The sequence below is a fragment of the Apteryx mantelli genome, chromosome 3 (genome assembly GCF_036417845.1).
Source record: "Apteryx mantelli isolate bAptMan1 chromosome 3, bAptMan1.hap1, whole genome shotgun sequence".
Lineage (NCBI taxonomy): Eukaryota > Metazoa > Chordata > Aves > Apterygiformes > Apterygidae > Apteryx > Apteryx mantelli.
Genome location: NC_089980.1, coordinates 27142152 through 27156686, shown reverse-complemented (window position 1 = coordinate 27156686; position 14535 = coordinate 27142152). Strand labels below are relative to the sequence as shown.

Sequence of the window (14535 nt, the reverse complement as noted above, 5' to 3'; positions counted from 1 at the left end):
TTCTTTTTCAAGGCAGCCTAAGTTCTTGCTTTGTGTTTAGCTATATTACAAACCACCAGTGAATGGCAGAATACTCTGCTATGAAGACTGCTGTCAGTCATTCTGTGAGCTGAATATGTCCAACAGGAAAAAATATACATTCTAGAATTTTTGTCTACCTTCCTTTTGAACACTGGAGGAGGCCAAAATCAACCTTAAGGGTATTTAGCTTTCAGTGCCTTAGGCCAAGCAGGGACCTGAGATTTTCCGAAAGAGAACACTCCCGCTTTGGGGAGTTAGAAACTATCAGAGGGTATTTTAAGAGTTTTCCTGCTATTGTTGACATGTTTTAACTCTATTGAGTGTACAGCTTACCTAAAATTCCTGTTAATAGACCCATTCCTCTAACTCCTATACAGTTAATGTCTGTATAGACCTGTAAAAGTGTCCTCTGTAGGATTCTTGAAGTTAGTTCCTTGATTATCCTCATTCCAAGTGGCCTTGGAGCATCCTTAAGAGTATCTTAAAACAGTGTAATTAAAATGGGAAAGGAGAAATCCCCCAGATGGTCTGAGCAGTCCCACACTTGGAAAGCCACTGCCTGAGGTTTTAGTCTGCGAGCGTGAACTATATACAAGGCTGTGGACAGGGCCCATGCTGTAGTGCTGCGCCTAACACCTTCATGGCCTCCAGATGCCTGGCCCAGCATGGCAAGAGCACCTGCATTCTTTCTGTCTTTTGGGTTTTCAGAGACAAAGTGCTTATTTCTCTGTTCTTCTTCTTGGGTTCTTGTTTCAGCTTGGCCAGCTAAACACCAGGAGCAGGATTACCAAAGAAACCAAATTTCCTAGCAACTGTCCCATCAGAACCTGGGGCAATGCTGGTCACTCGCATTGAGCCATTTATTGCACATATAGGATTTCAGCTAGTGTATACTCCATCCAGTCCCATCTCCGCTCCTCCTTTACCTGGGCAACTGCTCTGTTTTGAGCAGGTAGCAATGATGTCCAGTATGCAAGAAAATATGGATACACAGATAAAAGTGGAAAAAGTCCTGTCATAAGTGGTCTGTGCCCCTGCTACAAAGACCCGCTCTTCCTCTTTCCTACTTTAGCCTATCGCAGTTCCTCCTCCTCCTCCAGATTGTAACAGGTAGTGCTGGCATATTTTAGGGACTGAAAAAGGCACATAGCCTTATCTGATCCATCCAGAACTTTCACATTCTTGGATCAAATAGTGGATAGCCGACTCTGTGAGCACTCATCAGAAATACAGGTTGGGGCAGTATCGGTGTCCCACAAGCACAGTGATTTGCTGGGCTCACCTGGATCCCTAGTCCTCTGCCCCATCCAGCCCAGTCTCAGGTCTGTTTATCCTGAATCCAGGGTGTTGTGATGGAAAAGGTGATCTTGCTTTGCAGGAATAAAGGCAAGCTACTGATGGCTGCCAAGTTCAAGATGCTTGTGGATAATAGCAGGGCTGTCTATGAAGGTAACGGGCAGGATCACAGGATGGGATGTGCTGCAGATTGTTTAGGAGCTAGGTTTGTTAGGAATAAGGCTTTGCTAGGGATCTAGAGTGGCAGGTGAGGTAAGGTTATGCCCTAGGACACCCCAGTCACGGTACAGTGCGGAGGGGAAGTCTGGAGACATACTCTGGGTCTGCAGTGTACATGCAGGCAGGGAGTTCTAGCCCAAATGGCCTCTCTAAGGGGTCTTGATCAAATAGAGCAATGTAGACATAGCCACTGAGTTCCTTAGATGACAGTCAAAGACAGTAATTATATTTGAATCTTATTATAGCTTTAGAGAATGTCTGTATACTGGCTACTCAAAGCTCATTGCAGTCCGAGTCTATCATACTGTTAACATCCAATTTATGTTGGGACTGTGACAACACTGAAAGCATCAATGTATAGCCAAGAAATGGAGCCAGTGCGAACACCAGTGTTACGTGTGCAAGCTGTATAGACGTTTGCGCTTGCAGTTGATAACACTTACAGTATCACTTCCTCTTCTACTGGGAAGAGGCAGGCAACATGTGCAATATCATGTTATACAAATTTTAGACCAAAGTTGTATGTTTTCAGTTTATTCTAACATAAATATATGTGTGTGTACATAGTAATTAATATATGATTGGAAAGAACTTTATTATGGGCTATTACCAAGCACCAGTTAGATTGTGCTTTTATTTCCTAGCTTGGTCCATGAAACACTCTGTGAACTGGGAACAGAAGGGTTGTTTGCCTCTGTACAACAGAGCCTCTGTGGCATCTTCTTGTGCTGCACAGTTGCTTTCAGTCAGGTTTCTTCCCTGACTGCATCTGGAGGAATGATATGGGTCTCTGCCTTCCTCTGAGAAGACTCTTGCTGATGTCAAGAGGGTCATGATTCAGAAACAGCAGTGCCAGGATCATGATGAGCAAAATTGGAGGGGGGCGGTGTTTATAAATGGTGATAGACCTTGGTTTCATCATTTTGTGTTATTTATTTCCCTAACAGATCACTAGGATTAACAAGGTGAATTTGTATTCTGTTAAAGGGTTTGTTTCAAAGAAAATATTCTCTAGTCTTTAGGTTGTTCTTCACAGACTCTCGATTTTCAACCTTCTACTTATTCTCTTTCAAGGATGCTGTTATTTCACATCAATAACTGACACCTTTATTTCAGAGAACAAAATGGAATTACACTCCAGCACTGACAATATAATAAATCAGGAGGAATAAAATACATATTAGTGAAGTTCACATAGTTGGTCTGTCCCAGCTGACCTATAGATATAAAGGTATGATTAAGGTTGTTTTGGACTGTTTCTTCTCAATCTTACCACAAGATTTAGATCCGACTCAAAGATTTGACCTTTGCTGCTCCTCTCTGCTTACCTTGATTCTTGAAATTATTGTTATTCCCTTGAAGTCTTTCTGCTCATACAGAATTAATGCTGTGTTGTGACAAAATATTATCTATTTGGTAGAAGAATGAAGCCATCTAGAATTCAGTCAGGGTAGACAGTGTCACAGTGCACATCCTGAGTGATTCATTTGTACCCAGCTTTTTTAATCAAAGAAATCTCAGCCATATAACCAAGAAGTGTCATGCTGGATAGTCACATAGCTGTCTACAATTAAAGTTTAGGCATATCGTTGTTTACGCATATTAGTTGTTTTCTCTGAATTACTCTTGAAAAGCATGCATGCCAAAGCACTTAATCTTTCATAAAGGTTAGAGAAATAAAATCTCAAGGCCACAAGTTTATTTAGAGTATGAAAATATTTAAGTAACATTCCTGAAAGTATTTTTACTGAAGAAGTTCCTTATAGTTCACTATATTGGTAAAAATAGCTTAAAAAAAAGGAATCATGAAAAGTGTGCAATGAATACTCCTAAAAAAAACAGTATGTGGTGTTTGTTTTCCCTACAAGAAATGAGATCACCGGATGAAGTAAATGCATATAGTTTTACAGAATTTGGTGAGCCTATACAGATTTATTGTAGCTGACCCAAAACAGCTGTTCAGGAAGAGGCAGTTATTGAAAAGATGTGTGGTTTTCACAACGTAATAATAGGATTTTTGTTGCTTTGATGTTGTTTCCATTATTTTTAATGTACTTGTTAATTCTGTGATATCAAATTTCTTGAATGTGCTCAAGTCACCTATGTGTCTACTAGTTTTATTTATTTCTAAACTTACATGTTCTCCTTCAAACTGAAGTTGGACAAGTTCCACACCATTTCCTCCTAGCCCTTCCATTTATATTATATACTAGAAGAATTTAAGCTAATATAATAGTGTCATATTGAGATGCATTTGACTATGCAATTTTTCTCTGATGAGGGATGGACTAATGTAATCAGCAATTATTTTTTGTGTAACCTTTACAAATCAAATGGCTATTTTCTTGCTTTTCATTTGTAGTTAGCTCCCAGTGGTACAAGACTGCTGCACGTAGGATAAAACATAATTTATGGATAGAATTGCATTATAATAGGGTGCAGTATTCTCAAAAATCATACGCTGTATGGACTTTTTAATGAAATAATTCAAAGAAATGTATAAACTGGCCAGGACTAAATTTATGCTGGTAATTCACAGCAGAGTTTCCACAGTCACCATAGTGATGCCTTGGAGCAGCTGCCAAGTAGAAGTGGAGGGAGCAAGAAACCTGGTCCAGGATGAATCCAGTGTTAGCAAGAGAATTATAGTACAGGCAAGCCATAGTATTAGGGAGCTAGACTTGGTGACCACAGGGCGTCCTTCTACCAACTGTTCCTAGCTTATGCCCAGTGGCTGGTTCAACAGCATAGCATTTGATGCCTTCCCAGTGTATGAAGTTGCAAATCTCATTTCATTCTGATACAACTTCATGATTCTTCTGCACTCTGGGGAGCATTTTTTTACGCAAGGTATCATGTGGTAAGCAGTGAATCTGAAGATCGACTTCCATGAGATTTTTTTTTTCCATTGCTCTAATGAATTCTATATGCTCAAAAACCTCTTTTGAACAATTTAGGCTTTTTTTATAAATGATGTAGGAGATGACACCCCCCTCTTTTTTTTAAATATAGGAAAAAAAAACAGAACAAAACCTCATGATTCATTTGTTTTAAGTAAGCCATTTGGAAATGGGACATTCTCTCACTTACTTGCTGAATCAACAGATAATGTTTCAGTAAAAGCTGTATAATCTTACTGAAAAGCTAGACATAAGTGTTAAACATAACCAGCTGTCAAGGAATGTCAATTGTTAACCCATTGCTATAATTTTTTTTTTAACAACAGAAGATAAAATCCAGAAAAAAAAACATGGCGGACCACATCTACTTGTCTTTTTTCCCATGTTGATCACATGAAATCGCTAACATTTTTCCTGTACTTCTCAAATTTCCATTTAGTCACAGGGAGTTTGTCAGATGTGAAGGAGCCAGTTTCAGGTCCAGGGTGAAGAACTGTGATTTTAAGGACAATAACAGGGAAAAAAAAATTAGGACATTCTGTATTCTCACAACATCACAAAGGCCATGTTCTGAAGCCTTATTCTAAATGCTTGCTTTTTGGAAAGGAAGAAGAAAAGCTTCCCTAAAATATTGTTTTATGCAGAATGCTTTTGAAAGTTGAAAGTAGAGCAAAATGTCAGTATGAAAAAATATATATGCATATATTTTTATAGATACACATGCACACTTTTTAATGCATATAGAAATTCACATGGCATATTGAAAAGTGGACAGGAAAAGGGCATTTCTCCAAAGAAATATATTGGCTTCTGGCATAGTGAACTATGTCCATATTAAAGCAAATGAAGGAGATGTGAAATAGGGTAAGTAACAGTCCATGTCACTGCAGAAAAAGTATCTGCATGAAACCAACACTGTTTTTTTGGAACAGAAGCTGTTGCTCTCGCTCTTTCTGGGGGCTACAGTACAGACCCTTTCCTGCTACCCTGGTATGGCTTGTGTTGCTGATATCAGTAGTAATTGCCTGATGAACTAGAGGATTGAGTTCCTGAATTTTGATAATTCTTTGTTTTGATAATTGGCAGTAGGATCCTGTTAGCTCAAATAAATGTATTCTTGAGCACTACGTGGACTACGCTGTCCTTTATTTACCATTTCCACTGCAGATATAGGACGTTTGCTGGTTGAAGTCAAAGAGAATTTGCACATTTGAGTAGTAAGATTGACTGTGGCTTGGGACCCGAATTAGGAATGGCTGCTTTTTACTCACCTGGGTTTTCTTATCTCTCAGATTCTTAACTAATACGAACCAGTACAATGGAAAGAAAAGGTATTGTTGGTCTGAAATAATACCACCACCAAAAACCTGTATATTCAAGGAAATACTTAGGTTTACTATTCTCCTGAGAAATGTTTTAAATAGAAGACAGTAATGCCTGGAGGGTTTTCTGAGGGATCCTAACTATATCATTAAAAGACAAAAATCTGTAATTGGAAATAGATATTTAAAGCAATTTTTTAATTGCTCCTGGTTGTCTGATTTTTCTGACTATATTGGCCTTATTTTCTCTCTCATTGTTTTATTGTAAGCAATCAAAGTTCTCTGCACAGACTAAGAATAGATACAGTTTGCAAATATGCCAAGTTTGTGTTTTGTATTGCTGAATTCTAGGTAGCTCTTAATTTATGAAACACCATTAAAGATGGCCTCTTACTAAATTTTTAAACCCTGCCACATTTCAGAACCAGGTTACCTTTCAGTAAGTCACTTTTGTCAAAGCCTTGGTGTTCCTTCGGTAAAAGACATTGTCAACATGTCCCGTTAGAGTGTACAAATGGTGGATACCTTGATCTATTCTGTACGATATATTTGAATCTCTGGAATTTATTTAAATCTGAATGAGAATGTCTTTTTTCTGACTAGGAAATAAGTTATGGAAGGTCTATTTCTAGACAGCAGAAGTAAGTGTGCCTTAGATGGTGATTAAGGCTTGTGTTCTTCTTTAAATGACTAACCTGGAGTGAGAGGTTGGATGTCTTTTGAAAAATTAAACCTGTTTCACCTGAACATGTTTAACTAGTTAATAAGAAACATCAAAACAGACAAAACCCTGAGGTCAATGATCATTTTTTGTAAAGCCATTCTATGATGTTTAAATTTGTTTTTTGGGTCTGTCTATAACATAAGTTTAATAACCTAGCTCAAATGCAGATTTCTAATTTTCAATTAACATAGGAATAATTTTGTTTGCTAAAATAAAATAAATGAATGAATGAAAAGTCTGAACCATGAAATGTTCTAGGTAGCACTTTTTAAAATTCCAAATTTCAAAAAATCATGTGGCAACTGTATAGCTCAAGCTTTAAGTATTAACTTTTAACCTTTGACCTTACAGATTTTAACCAATGAAATGTCTCTTTAAACTTTAAAGGAAACAATGATAACGAGCGCCTGGCGATTGCTAGACAGCGAATTCCATATCGACTTGGTCGAGTAGTTGATGAATGGCTACTCGACAAAGGTAAAAAAACATTGATTAAAACTTCAAATAAAAAAATAATTTGAACATAACCAAGTAGTACTTCATTGTAACACTAATAAACATAAAAAATAAATTTCAGTAAAACTAAATTAAAAACAAATTTAAAAAAGTAAAATATAGAGTAATATTTGCATACCTTGTATAATAATTTCTATACATTTCTAGAAGTACCAGCTGTTTAATAATCTTACCCTGTTAACTTAAGGTTAAAGGGACTGTTAAATATAATCCACTAACTCAATCTATGAAGGTACTCATAGCAAACATTAACCAAAAATTATAAATCATTCATAGATTATATTACATGTTCCAGCATCTAAATTATTAACTAAAAATATATGTAGTTATGATATCTTCATTATGGTCCTGAAACAAAAATTTGTTTAAACTGTAGGTATCTTAAATAGTGGGCAATATGAATTGCCAATCAAAATGAAGTCCCTTTAACGTTTGCAACCTTCTAAGGGGATTTTGGAACAAACACTAATTAAAACAGAACTTAAAGTTGTGTGCATGCTTTTTATGAGCAGAAACCAATCTGCTAAAGTGACTATTCTATTTAATAAGAGTGGTACTGTTGCTGAGGTTTTCTCTGTTTAATGGAAATGTGCCATGATTTCTCCATCGGTATGTGTATCATTTCTGAAGCCGCTTTTACATCTAAAATCTTTTATTTTAATTGATAGCCTTGCTGAAAGCCAATCAGACATCTATTCTTGAATTCTCTGCCTCTGAGATACTCAGTGTGAACCATGTGTTTCTTTTCAGTGTGTATGACGAAGGAAAATAAACATTTAAATACAAAAAGGAAACATTTAATTAAAAATGTAAATATTTTATTCACTTATACATAGCTATGACAGATTATCGCATAACACATTCTTTAAAATTCACTTAACAATGACATGTTTGCATATATATAAACTCTGTGTGTGTGTGTATATATATATATTTATATATGTGTATACATACATAAACTCACATGTACATACTTAAAAGCTGCAGTCCCTATGTTGTATTGCATGGAAAAATCTTTGAAATGTTGGCAGTCTTGAAGAAAAAGTAAACTTAAGGAATTAGAAACCTGGTATTCTTGACACACACCCAAAAGCTTTACACTGCTTTCAGGTAAAAGGGAGAAAGGTTTCATTTGTAGTAATAAACATATTTACAAATGTATTTGATTGGCCTTTTAGCAAAAAATCCAAAAATGTGGTAAATTAAGAAAATGGAGATACTCTCAAAATTTATGCATTTCATGGACACCTCATTAAAAAGCAATGAATTATGAGTCAAATCCTTTTCTTATAGTTTATTGCTCTCATTACTCACCCCATGAAAATCTGTTATCATCCTCGTAGAGTATAGAGTTCACAGTCAACATTTTTGCATGTATATAATATTATCTTTACAGGGCGTCAGCTCACAATCTTCAATAGCCAAGCAACCATAAAAATTGGAGGCAAGGAACGTGGCCATCCATTCCAAGGCCAGCTCTCTGGTCTTTACTACAATGGCTTGAAAGTTTTGAATATGGCAGCCGAAAATGATGCCAACATCGTGATAGAAGGAAATGTTAGACTTGTTGGTGAAGTGCCTTCCTCTATGACAACTGAGTCCACAGCCACAGCGATGCAGTCTGAGATGTCAACGTCAGTCATGGAAACAACCACCACGTTGGCCACGAGCACCGTTAGAAGAGGAAAGACCCCGACGAAAGAACCTATTGGTCAGGTTAGTCAGCTTTCATGTCTTTTGTGCACGTTTTCTCATCTTTGAGTATGGCCTCCTACATTGCATTCACTCCGCAGATGAAATTGTTCCTATGGGAGAAACACATGTATTTCTGATAAAAATTCTGTACTGTAAGTTGCTTGTGGATGTGATTTTGATTAGCAGTTAGAGTGAAAGGGAGGACCTTGCTGTTACTCTAAATTAGGCAAAGCTACCTGTTCAGATTTTTATCATCCTGAAGTACCCTAGTTATCCATCTTCATCACGTTGTGTAATTTTAAGTACCGTTTCTTCCTTTGGTGGGTAGCACTGATTAGTTTCAATGTAGAAATGAAGGATTTAGGGAATTGGAGGTAATGAAATACAGCGGTGAGTTTATCCATGAGATACAGAAATGAGAGCCAGTTTGAAGAGGCAACAGGAAGGAGGTGTGAAGGCAGAAAGTTGGCAGAGGCTGGAAAAGTGAGTATTAGCACTTTCTCTAGTCCCATCATTGAGCATCTTCCCAGGCAGAATACCTCGGGAGAGGCCGTAGCTACAACAGTAATTGAGTGTTGTGCACCCTGTGAGACTCGGGCTCCAAGTCGGTGACTGTTGTTTACTGTTTTTTGAGGCTATTTACATCTCATGAATTTAGTGATATATTTAGGAACTTTCAGGTTTTGTCAGGATCACTGTATAATATATGGGGGAATTTAATTATCTGAAAAAGGAGAGGGAAAAATGGGTGAGTGAATTAAGTACCTTAATGCCTAACTTGTGGATATCCTGAGTCACAGCATTGAGACTTTGGGCTCTAAAAACCTGTAACTTAACAGGCCATTTCTGTGGCAGGGAAGATTCTTTTGCATTTGTTCTGCATTTAAAATGTTTAGAAAAAAAGATGTACACTGCCAAAAACTTTTCCTGTGTTCGCTTGGTTCACACGCCTGCTTGTGATCCCACTGTGCCATTAAGCCATGACAGCTCTGCTCTGAGATCCAGAAGTAGGACAAGGAGCAAAGAAAGTGTCACAGGCCGTAGGGAGGAACAGCAGCACGACGTGATGGATGAGGTTAATTTCCTCAGGAATGGAGGAGAACATGCTGATTAGACTGGGAGGCTGGGGTTAAGTTGCCTGTTTTCTGTGTAAAACCTCAACTCACTGTTTGAATTTGATCAGGGCATTGAACTTGATGCTTCAGCTTTTCTGTCTGTAGTAGCTTTTTACACTTTATATCACACTGAAAACTGTGGTGATGTAAAAGTAAAAATTATCATTTTTATCTTATAAAACGAAGCAGAACATTTAAATTAAAAATTTCTGACTTGTATATTTAAATAAACATAAATTTAATGCAATTTTACTTGCTTACTTAAGGTGCATGAGAAAGGAAAGGAAAAAAAAGGCAACTAAAACCCAACTAGAGATATGTGGAAATGGCTGCCTCATAAAAATAGCATCCATTATGTAGCATAGGTTGCATTTTTTTTTAACGCTTGTCATAGTAAGCTACAGTGTTTTTAGTAAAATAGGCATAAATTTTCTTTGTTATTAGTTCTCTTCTAAACAGCGTCTCCCACTTTATTATCCAGCTAGTCGGATCTCAGTATTTTACAACAATGCAATGTAAGAACTCATCAAATTTGCACAGAGGAAGATCTGCATCTAAAAGTGCAGGACATCCTCATAATGAGGAAGAATTTAGACTAAACCAATGCTAATAAATTAATGTAAAACTAAATTAAACTGTTCTAACAGTGTGCTTTTGGCCTCTGCCAATTCGCAGTCTCTCAAGCCCCAGCCATAACTTGGGAGTCAGAGGGCCCATTCCCAGCTGGCACCTCGTGTGATCTGTGGGCTAAGGGAGCTGACTGATACAGTTGCTTTGCCTGCTGGCCTCAGTTTCTGGGCACATTCCCCAGTATGTTTAATTCCCTGGTTTGGATGTTTAGCCACTGAAGTTCTTTTTGTGAAGGTGTTCTAATGGCATTCTGGGGGAAAAAGGGTTTCTTAAGCTAACTATGGCAAGTTGTCATTTTTTTCAGAAGAGGGAAAACAGATGATTAGGCAAAAAGATCTTCCAAAGATTTTCTGTTTTCCAGAAATGAAATAAGGTTCATACCAACTTTATCAGAGTGCGTACGCATTTTTGGAGCACCTCGCTGCCGCTGGAGCAGTGTGACCACAGTGCCACCACAGCAGTCCTTCATCCCTGCCTGGCTTAGCTGAGTACGTCCCATCCAGAGCTGCTGGCACATCCCAGCTCCAGCAGCCTCTGTAGGCACACAGCACCTCTGCAAATCGTGTTCAGAGGGCAGAAGTTAAGATCAGCCTCCCTCACCTGTTAGCCTTGTCATTGCAAGTCCTCAGTGCAGCCCATTCAAGACAGCTTGGTAGGGCCATTTCTGTAGCTAAGAGCCTGAAATTAACCCTTCTGAGGAAAATGTGCCTAATATTTAGTGCAGTTACAGCACATGGCGTGCTGAGTCTATAACTGAGCATTCATAATCCATAGTGGTTTACTTTAGCTAGGGCTAAATATTCTACCTCATAGGATCTGTGTTGTCATTACGACTGTACAGTTATTCAGGGACTGCACTGGAATATAGCTTGCAATCATGCCTGTGATCTGATTTGAAGAGATTGATAAAATCACAGTGTCAAAGCTGAAATTTGTCTGGAGATTGCTATGTTATTCATGCAACAAACTCAGACCTAGGAAGTTACTAAATCAAATTAAGGACATAATTTCTTCTTTACATTAATACCTGTTTTCTTATTCCACCAGCATGTAATAATTTCTGTGCTAGTGACCCATAGGAGTCCCAAGGCTCAGTCCTGCTGGGTGCTGAGTAATCATATTCCATCTTGATGTCAGGGGGAGATGAAGGCACTCACCATCTCATGGAAAATGTACTTTTAATTTCTTTGTTTCATTTTTGTCCTTTAAATATTCTTCTGATTTGTACTTATACATAATCTCTCCAAGAGTGTCAACTACATTGAGAGGCTGTAATGCAAAAGAAGAAAAGTTACCTTTCTGGCATTAATTAGGTTACTAAAGCAAATATGCAGCTGAAGAGCAATTGCTAATGAAAAAAGCTTACATTAATACAAACCAGTGCATGTCTGAAATAGAATAGAAGCAAATGATGTAATCAGTCAGAGATTGTTTGCTCCATTTGGAGAGGTCTTGAATTCAATTAAAGATTACAATACTTACTTAAAGAAGATCATTTAAATCTCTGTTTATAGGAAATGTTCTTTTAAAAAAGCTACAGTGTTAGTGCTTAAATTCGAGTGAGTGCTTCTCAGCGGATAGCTAACTAGTGCAATGATATAACAAGACAGACATGATACTTCCACAATGTATATTGAATACTGTTGTGCATGATTCTAGACAAATGAGGTCTTAGTGCCTCTGGAAAAAAAATGCTTTTTGTTAGTAACTCTGCTCTAAATGAAGGTTTTCTCTACTTGGAGGCTGTGTCATATTTTAACAATGGATGTTTTGGTGATGACAGACATCTTAATTATTATACTTGTAAATGTAGATTTTCAAAGGGGAGAAAGGTACTCAAAGCCTATTGAATGTCAGTGGTAGGTGAATGCCTAATTTTCCTTAGTGCCTTGAAAATCCCACCCCCCTCTCTGATTCTAATACCATCTCAAGCCGTCAGCCTTTGCAAGGCACTGCATAAACACATAGGAAGTGACAGCCTCTGCCTCAAATAGCTTACAGAATAAACAAAAGGTATCAGGTAAAGAAAAAAAAAAAGGAGGAGGGGAAATTATTAGGTGGGAGGAAGAGGGAAGTACAAAAGGTAGTGAGGTGTTTCAGTGTGACAAGCTACATGCAGAGATAGAGCCATCAGGGAATAATTTACTAGTTGTTTTTTGTTCAAGGCTCTTGAAATGAGCCGCTCCTGAGCAGCAGTTGTCCTGTTGTAGGCTCACTGTGTAGACTAATACACTCTTTGGAGCAGGCAATTTAAGGACTGGGCAGCCCAGTTTGTCCCAGTTGGGTGACTGGTGCGCAACAAGAACCTAGACGGTGGATGGGAGGTTTTCTCTACTCTGCTCTTCACCATTGGCACTTGGGAGAAGCGGTGGCCACCAGGGCTGGAGCTGAGCATCGAGGGAGCCCCTTGACTTCCCCACGCTGCATGGGAGACAACAGCCCCCCTCCTTCCCACAGCCAGGCGGCCTGCAGGTTCCCAGCTTTTATCATCTCTGGCCTCTTCTGAAGTGTAACTAAAGAGACATAATTTATTTTTTTAGAAGACATTCTCAAAATTTGGCTTTCTTCTATGCATGAAAATGTGTGAAAATTCACGCACTGAGCATGAAAAGAAATCCCCAGCATAACACATTTCAAGAACAAGACTACTATTAAGGGAAAGCATGTATTGCCAACTTTTGGTGAGCCATAAATATGCACTGGGGCTTAGAAATCATGAATTTGGCCTAAGAATATCATCCACTTCATGAAATTATTCAGCAAAATAATACAGTTTAAGTTTTTTCTTTGTCATTGTTACTTTTGACACTTTTTAAAAATTGAAGATAAAGAAGGAAACTCACATGTTATGTAACTCCAGGAGCCAGAATGTTAAGCAAAACATCAAGTACTGCAAGGCTTGCAATAAAAACTGCAAGAGCTGGCAGAAGCAAAAAGGCTTCAAAAGGACTTTGAGTATGGGTTTTGCCTGAATTAGGATAGTTCAATCAGGCCTTTAGTATCTCTTTGGCATGGCTTTGTGGATCTATATTAACTGGAAATCATAAATGAAGTGATAGTAAATCAAGAATAATATGCTTATTTCTGATCTGTTTCTAAAGATCTGATTATGACAACCCATCCATACCGCAGCCCCTGCTCTCATGCATTGGAAACAATTTATGAAAGTTGTGTGCTAAATAGCTTTTTTATTTTTTATAAGGGATTCTGGCAGTCCTCTTTGTTCTCATCAAAGTGGATTCTTATCAATAACACTAAGCCATTTAACCAGCAGTTGCAATATGCTATGTGATGATTGCCTGTTTTGGAACAATAGGCACTGATTTTTGGTCAAGCAGAATTAAATTGACTTCACACTAAATTGATGCACTGAAATTTGGTCAGTTGCCTTGGAGGGCATGCATCAGGTAAAGGATATGTTTCTTTACATGTATTGAAGCAATGGATTTAAATGGTATTCACTGTAGCAGTACTAATGACAGGTTAGGCTCAGCACCTTACCAGCCAATTAAAATGAAGCATTTTAAAAAGATAGGGGTGTTTTCCATAGAAATAGTTCAATTTTTAAAATAATGCTTGAGTACATCACTTTTATGCAGGTTAGTAAATGTTAATATAGTTTATGGAGGCACATTAATCATGAAATCAATGTAGTTAATAGGAGGAAGAGTATTCTCCACCCCTCTTTCTTTAATGCATTAGTTTAACATTATCTGCTGTATGGTTTATATTGTCTGCAGGAGGTAGATGCTTTCTGTGCCTCTCTACTGCTACTACTTTTTCCTCTGGACATTCACCCAAACCAGTCCACAACTCATTGGCCCCTGTGGGCAAAGCTCTTCCCTAAGGATCTGGAAAATCGCAAGAATTTGTCTCAACAGATGCTCACTAGTGTGTAATGAATCCCGTAGCTTCAAATATCACAGTGATCAACTTCAACGGTCATACATGTTTTCTAGATGACAGAACCCAGGGAATTCAAGTGTTAGGGATAAATCTCATTTGCACTAGAATCTGTATACAAGCACTGCAGTTGTGGAAGTGTTCAAGTGTTCATTTAATTGCAGGCAGAAAGACAGCTAGCTAGACAAATCAAT

The 14535-nt window shown here is 37.9% G+C and overlaps 1 protein-coding gene across 1 annotated transcript in view; it reads left to right on the top strand.

Moving 5' to 3' along the window:
* The window catches only part of NRXN1 (neurexin 1), a 723763-nt gene that overhangs the window by 611935 nt on the left and 97293 nt on the right, over nucleotides 1-14535 (top strand). The window contains exons 20-21 of the mRNA XM_067292993.1: nucleotides 6870-6959; nucleotides 8395-8714. Of these exons, the coding sequence (XP_067149094.1) occupies nucleotides 6870-6959; nucleotides 8395-8714 (410 nt within the window). The remainder of the gene's footprint in view (nucleotides 1-6869; nucleotides 6960-8394; nucleotides 8715-14535) is intronic.